Source organism: Littorina saxatilis, linkage group LG6, assembly GCF_037325665.1.
Source record: "Littorina saxatilis isolate snail1 linkage group LG6, US_GU_Lsax_2.0, whole genome shotgun sequence".
Classification (NCBI taxonomy): Eukaryota; Metazoa; Mollusca; class Gastropoda; order Littorinimorpha; family Littorinidae; genus Littorina; species Littorina saxatilis.
In genome coordinates this window covers 9,904,896-9,912,395 of record NC_090250.1, presented here as the reverse complement: position 1 = coordinate 9,912,395, position 7,500 = coordinate 9,904,896, and the positions used below count along the sequence as shown (strand labels likewise).

General features: G+C 44.4%; 1 protein-coding gene across 4 annotated transcripts in view; it reads right to left on the bottom strand.

The window, feature by feature from the left end:
* The window catches only part of LOC138968458 (inverted formin-2-like), a 121,316-nt gene that overhangs the window by 70,468 nt on the left and 43,348 nt on the right, over positions 1 to 7,500 (bottom strand). For 3 of the 4 annotated variants that reach the window (XM_070341029.1, XM_070341031.1, XM_070341030.1), the window contains exons 2-3: positions 7,190 to 7,311; positions 358 to 1,574 (exon numbers count right to left, since the gene is read on the bottom strand). In XM_070341029.1, coding sequence (XP_070197130.1) covers positions 358 to 1,574; positions 7,190 to 7,311 — 1,339 coding nt within the window. Of the gene's footprint in view, positions 1 to 357; positions 1,575 to 3,138; positions 3,808 to 7,189; positions 7,312 to 7,500 lie in introns of those variants that run through there. The other variant, XM_070341032.1, reaches the window with a different exon arrangement.

The following is a 7,500-nucleotide window of genomic DNA, read 5'->3' as shown; positions in this document are numbered from 1 at the left end:
CGCCAGGCGGAGCAGCCACTAGATTGCCAATTTTAAAGTCTTAGGTATGACCCCGCCGGGGTTCGAACCCACGACCTCCCGATCACGGGGCGGACGCCTTACCACTAGGCCAACCGTGCCGGTAACCATCACGATACGCAAAAACAAACAAACCCAAAACAAATCATAAACACACCAAAAAAAAGAAAGAAAGAAAGAAAGAAAGACAGAATACCACACAGCAAACCTAACGTAATCATTCCACAACCTCTATCACCAAAAACAAAACACGACAGACCGAGCCCAACCAGCCCACCAACACCACGACCACCACCGCAAAAAAAAAGAAATAAAAGAAATAAATAAAAAGTCACTGACCTTTGACCAGCCGACACACGTAGTCGGGTCGCTGCACCAGAAGCTCCAGTCCCAGCTTGGAGTTCAGAACGCCCTTGACGCACGACACACACTCCAGCAGCAACAGCGCGTCAGAAAGCTGCGTCACTCGACGACTCCCCAGAGAATCCACACAGTCCAGCAAAGCCTCCAGGCCCTCGTGGTCAAGGAAGCCTTGCATCCATTCCTTGCCGCTCCCCTTCAGCTTCCTCTTGAGGGCAGCGAAGGTCTGCACGGAGGGGATCTTGAGGAGGGACACCACGATCTCCGGCTCGCATTGGTCTAGGTCCACGTGGAACAGAGTCTGGCTGATCTTACGGCGGAGGATCTTCTTGAGGCCTCCTGGTGCGGACTTGGATTTCTCCTCCGCGCTGGACGCTTTGATGCCTCCTCCTCCTGCTCCCTCTCCTCCTCCTCCCTCTCGGCCTCCACCTGAGTTTGAGTTGAGGGAGTCTGAAGACGCCAGAGCCAGCAGAGCTTCGGCCTCAGCTTCGATCTCCGCCATGCTATCTCTCGTGTGGGTGCTGCCCGTCTCCTCTGTGTCGTCTGCTGATTTAATGCTTCCTGCTGCATCGCGGAGAACAACCGGAGACTCTCCTTCTGCTGTACCGTTTGAAACATCTCCAGGGTTCTTGTCTTTCGAAACTTTGTCAGAGTCCAAGACAATGTCGATGAGATCTGGAGATACGGTTCCGTTCTCCACAGTAGCACCATTTTCAATGCCAGACTTTCTGGCGGGAGGGGCACTGCTTAGCAGTGTTGCTTTCACAGAAGCAGGAACGATTTCCCTTTCCCCAACTTCTTTCACAACCTCCCCATCTTCTTTCACTGTCGAGTTGGCGGCATCTCCGTTCGTTTGTTTTCCGGCCGGTGGTTCTTTGGTCTCACCTCCTTCATCATTCGACGAGCTCTTGTTCTTGTTGTGTTTCTTTCCTCGATTCTTTCGTTTCTTTTTCCTACCTCCACCACCACCTTCCGACATGTTGTCCTCGTCTTCTGCTCCGGAGCTTTCCGAATCCGCTCGTGCCGAACTGTCGTCTGCTTCATGAATGTCAGCCAGCGTGGCATGCGCAGAGGCTGCAGTGTCGCGCGTGCCGAGCTCGCTTCGCATCGAGTCGGGAGTTTCCGTGTGGGCGGTCTCATTCCCTTCAGTGTCGCTAAGTTTGGCTTCGGCAAACTTGGTTTTGTTACGGCGGCCCCTGTGAAATGGAGAGAAAAGACAGAAAATGAAAGGGAGGCCTTTTTCGCACTGTTTCCAGTACAGTGCAAACAGATTCCGCTGACATATTTTACGACTAACTAACACTGTAAGACAGTTGCAGTGATGTCGCACGGGGGGAAAACTGCGCGGTTACACTTTGGATTTGAACATAGATTAAATAAGTCTTATTTTTGTGTGTGGCTATCTCTGTAGGTAGCCTATTATACACTTTTTTTTGGTTACAGGTAGCAACCAAAGAAATAATTTATAGCGATGAGGCTGACGCTTTAATTATGCAATCTTATTTTAAGATCACTGTGATACGAATTAATAATAAACCGTGATGTAATCGCAAAGTATCTTGCCACAGTAATAAAAGGACTGAATGCGAATAGGGAAACTAAACAAAGGAGGGCTGAACGAGGGGGCGGGGTGGGGGGGGGGGGGATTTAGGGGGACAACAAATGGAAGAGAAGAAGAGAGAAGGGAAAGAAGCCAGAGTAAGAAGTCAGGTGAAACTGTCATAACAGACATTATTTATTTTTTATTTTTTTATATATAAAGACACATGTTTACAATAGTACATTGGTACATACATACAGACAGTATCTTATTGAAAATCAGAATGCTAAGCGCACGAGTGATTATCAACTATGTGTACGTAAAAATCAGCGGCAAGAAGTCACTATCATTGTTGCTACTAAGCCTTTTGACAATGATTGTTATGTTAATTAATCTCAACTGTCGAAAAACAAAATCCATGGCAGGAAACTGGATCTGGGGAAAGCTTGCCGATAAGGAGTGTCGGTTTTTTGTCGTCAATTATAAAACGCTGTGTGTGTGTGTGTGTGTGTGTGTGTGTGTGTGTGTGTGTGTGTGTGTGTGTGTGTGTGTGTGTGTCACAGTGACGATGTGTGTGTGTGTACGTGTGTGTGTGTGTGTGTGTGTGTGTGTGTGTGTGTGTGTGTACGTGTGTGTGTGTGTGTGTGTGTGTGTGTGTGTGTGTGTGTTTGAGTTTCCTTGGTTACTTGTATATAATAAACCAACTCTAGCATGGTCAGTCACGGTAGTGTAAATCAAAGCTGTTGTCGATGTTGCCTAAATAAGATTAAATATTTGATTCTGAATGTGTATTTGGGTAGTTAAAACCACACAATACAAATATGTAACAGCTATGTTTGCTGATAGGTGCTATATCCTGAAATGCATTTGTCACTGTTCTGCTTATCCTGCTACTGGTCTGACTCACACACACACACACATACACACACACACACATACACATACACACACACACACATACACATACACACAAACACTGACACACACACACACACACACACACACACACACACACACACACACACACACACACACACACACACACACACACACTTTCTAACTTCTGGTGTAGAATAGAACAGCATAAGCCATTCAGGTTCAGTCACCGTATATATACAAAATAAACAAACACAAAAGTCACAAACTTTAAACGTGAAACACACCATATTAGATACAATGAAATAATTCTGAAAGAAAGCTTAAAACTTGCGTTACTTTACCTGCCGAACAAGCTTAGAAAGAAATCTTTGATGACTTCTCCGGTAGAAGGAGGCCGATCATCGCCGTCAGTTAGCGGAGAATCACTCATACTGACAGAAATACTGACAAAAAACTAACGGTCGCTTCTGTTTCTAAAGAAAAGAAATTATCACTTTATTCTCGGAGAAATTTGCGTCAACAATGAGGGCATACAAATCCGCTTTGCCTGCGTAAGATGTACTTCAATTTCTTTTTTCTCGGGAAATTACACAAGGCTTGGCTGTAAAGTTATCTTTTCCTCCGTGTGGCAAGATGTGTTAATACCCTCTTTTCTGTCTGTTTCTAAGAATTGAAGAACAGATAGGGGTCGTCTTTACATTTGTCAACTTTGCTAACAACCACAATGTGATTTTAGACCCACTGTCTTTCCTGTCCGTGTCTGAGGGTTCAGACACAGGTGTAGTATCTCGCTGACCTTTCTTTCTTTAGTTTGTTTCACTCGCACATCCGCTAAGATCATGCAGTCTCTTTTCGGTTACTTTTGCAGTTGCTTGGTAATTTTATTTTGAAGTTGTCATTCTCTGCGATTTAGAGCAGTAACACAATTAGTCAGCGTTACCCTCGAAAGCGGAGTGTGTTCCATCATTTTTTTAATTTTAATTTTTTTAAATTTTTTATGCAGCTTGTTATCGCGCGCATATTTCAACATACGGATTCAAGGCGCAAGGATTTATTTATGCCGTGTGAGATGGAATTTTTTTTACGCAATACATCACGCATTCACATCGGCCAGCAGATCGCAGCCATTTCGGCGCATATCCTACTTTTCACGGCCTATTATTCAAAGTCACATGGGTATTGTGGTGAAAATGTTTTATCTATGCCTATACAATTTTGCCAGGAAAGACCCTTTTGTCAATCGTGGGATCTTTAACGTGCACACCCCAATGTAGTGTACACGAAGGGACCTCGGTTTTTCGTCTCATCCGAAAGACTAGCACTTGAACCCACCACCTAGGTTAGGAAAGGGGGAAGAAAATTGCTAACGGCCTGACCCAGGGTCAAACTCGATACCTCTCGCTTTCGAGCGCAAGTGCGTTACCACTCGGCCACCCAGTCCTGATCGTATTTCATAATGTCCAACTATGCTTATATTCTAAGCGCATACATATTTCACTGTGAAAATGAACCACCATCACAAAGAATCATCGTGTTGTTAGAACTCCATGCAAACATACGATGTCCATTTGCTTTTTTGTACCAGCTTCTCGGTTTTAGCCAACACGGAAAACTTGCAGAGGTCAGAACTGCAATAATTCATCTTGTCATTTTGTCAGCCGGTCAGTAGACCTACCAGCGGAGTATAATCATTACGCCTCAATCTTATATGTCATGGTCTGCGCATCATTATTAGCAGCAAATGTCAGGCGAGTTACAGCTCGTCCGCAATCTAGAACTGCGGTCGAACAGTTCAGTACTCCAAAACAGCTGTGGCTTCACGCCTACAATATTCATTGTTTCAGTATCATGGTCTACAAACCCTCATTAGAAAATACCATACACTCATTTAGCAGAACATGTTATCCTAGTTCGTGCGCAAATTCAATATTACTGCGGTCGAAGCATATCGTATTTTAAAGTCACTAAGTCTTCCGGCTCCAATACGCAATTATCTTTATCGTTGTTTACACACCAGCAGAAAATGGCATGCCAGAGCAACCGATAACCGAAGAAGAACAATACTAGTACATTATTCCGAAACACTAACGCCCTCTGACTACGCTACTATAAATTTGTGATATTCTCATCTACACATCCAAGCTAGCGCAACCGATAACTACAGTTGAACAGTACATTATTCCGAAACAGGAAGGCATTATGACTACGACTTATGAATTTGTGGTATTCTGATCTACACATCAGCAGCAGAAAATGACACGCCAGTGCAACCAATAACTTCAGTAGAACAGCACAGTATACAAAACACTATGGCTACACTATTATGAAATTCTGATAAACACATCTCCAGCACAAAATGACAAGCCAGTGCAACCGATAACTTCAGTAGAACAGCACAGTATACAAAAAACACTATGGCTACACTACTATGAATTTGTGATATTCTGAACTACACAACACCACAGAAAATTACAAGCCAGCGCAACCGATAATTTCAGTAGAACAGTAGAGTATCCAAAAAACACTAAGGCGTTATGGCTACACTATTATGAATTTGTGATATTCTGATATACACATCCAAACTGCTCCGTCTGGAGTCTGGCATTATGGGGTTAGTGCTAGGACTGGTTGGTCCGGTGTCAGAATAATGTGACTGGGTGAGACATGAAGCCTGTGCTGGGACTTCTGTCTTGTGTGTGGCGCACGTTATATGTCAAAGCAGCACCGCCCTGATATGGCCCTTCGTGGTCGGCTGGGCGTTAAGCAAACAAACAAACAAACAAATATACACATCCAAACAACCGAGAACTGCAGTAGAACAGTACATTATCCAAACACGCAATAAGGCGTTATGGCTACACTATTATGAATTTGTGGTGTTATGGTCCACACATCTCCCGCTAGGACAATGTCATGCTAGTAACAGTTCGTCTACAAATTATAAGCCTGTCGAACAGTAAAATATACTCTTCCCAAAAAGTTAAGGACCCATCAAGAAATTGTATACAATCTTCTAAAATTAGCTAAAAAAAAGAAAGAAAAGAAGGGTCTGATAATCTAACTTAAACTTGCTATCTTTAGAATTTGCAAACAAACTGTTAGTCTTGCTCTGGAAACATTTTTGGCATACTGAATTTCAGTGCGTCGTGCTAAACACGTAGAACGATTCTGCTTTTTTAGGGGAAAGGGGTTGGTTTTCAAAGTCCTATGAAATCAGGGCAAAACATACCAGGGCAAAAACGTGTGATGCACGTGCTAAAACAGGGGCCTGGACATGAACGGTGCACACTAGTTACAGTTTAAAAGTTAAACACACTAACGTTATAATGTACGATAGCAACCTACCTACATGACGAAAACTGATTCTTTTTCATTGACCGGTGCTTAACTTTTTGTGCAGAGTATATTCTAAAACCACAACGGCTTTATGGATGTAATATTCTGAATCTGCGGTATCTCGCTGTTCACGGCTGTTTGACGTCGACTTGATACAAATCATTATGCTCTGCGGGTGGGCTTATACTTGGTGAAACCTACCGTTCAGAAAACAACAATTGTGTAACATATGGCAAAATGGAAAGCGGAGCTTTTTAACCTCCGTGTTGTCACCTGCGCGTGTCTATGTTTCAGTTTTGATTAGAAATAACAGCGTTGGGAACTATTTCCGTGACAAAAAGTCAGCTTGCTTCGGTGCACGGATTGTTATCATGTATACGTCATCATAGCATTAATTATGCAGCGTTGTTGTTAGGGTTTATAGTTTTTGGCAAATGGGCTCAAATGGCCATAATAATTTTCGGTAAATTTCGAAAGTTTATTTAGACTATCCGAGGAGCCGGCCGCCAAAAATCCCCCTACCCCTACCCACTACTTCCCGTCCCCTACCCCCGCGTAGTGCACCACTGCCAAACGCATAATTGTGCTGAATGCAAACAACCTGATCTGAATATCTTAGGGGTCAAGCTACCCAAAAAATATTGTCTGGAAAAATCCCCAGGGGGGGGGGGGGGGGGGGGGGGGAGGGTTTCCCTTCCTATGTGATGGACTATTAGTTTTGATTTGCGTGACCCCATGCATGTCGATTGTTGTGTACAGTGGATACCTTAAAAATCGCCTCGGCTTTTCCACTCTTCTGGTAAGGCTAGGAGCCCATTTTGCTGCTTTAACCGAGTGTGTAAGTGTGTGCGTGCGTGCGTGCGTGCGTGCGTGCGTGCGTGCGTGCGTGCATGTATGTGTGTGTGTGTGCGTGTGTGTGTGTGTGTGTGTGTGTGTGTGTGCGTGCGTGTGTGTGTGTGTGTGCCTGTGTGTGTGTTTGAGTGTGTGTGCGTGTGCGCGCGCGCGTGCGTGTGCGGCAAAATCAAATCTCGTCAGCGAGTAGAAGTGTGATCTTACTTGGGGTCTTTGTGCTTGTTGTTGTGGTCGCTCCCATTCTCGGCCCGAGTGCGATCCTTGCGACCTATCCTGGCCACGAAGTTGGACACGCGGCGAAACACGCCGGACATTCTGCCACACGTCTGCAACAAACCAAAAACCAAAACATGAAATTTACAAGATTTTAACAATCTCGGAAAAATAAAAGGAAATAAGAGCTATAAATATCGACACCGAAGTGAGATTTATACGCAATCTTCGTGGTGTGTGTGTTTGTGTGTGTGTGTGTGTGTGTGTGTGTGTGTGTGTGTGTGTGTGTGTGTGTGTGTGTG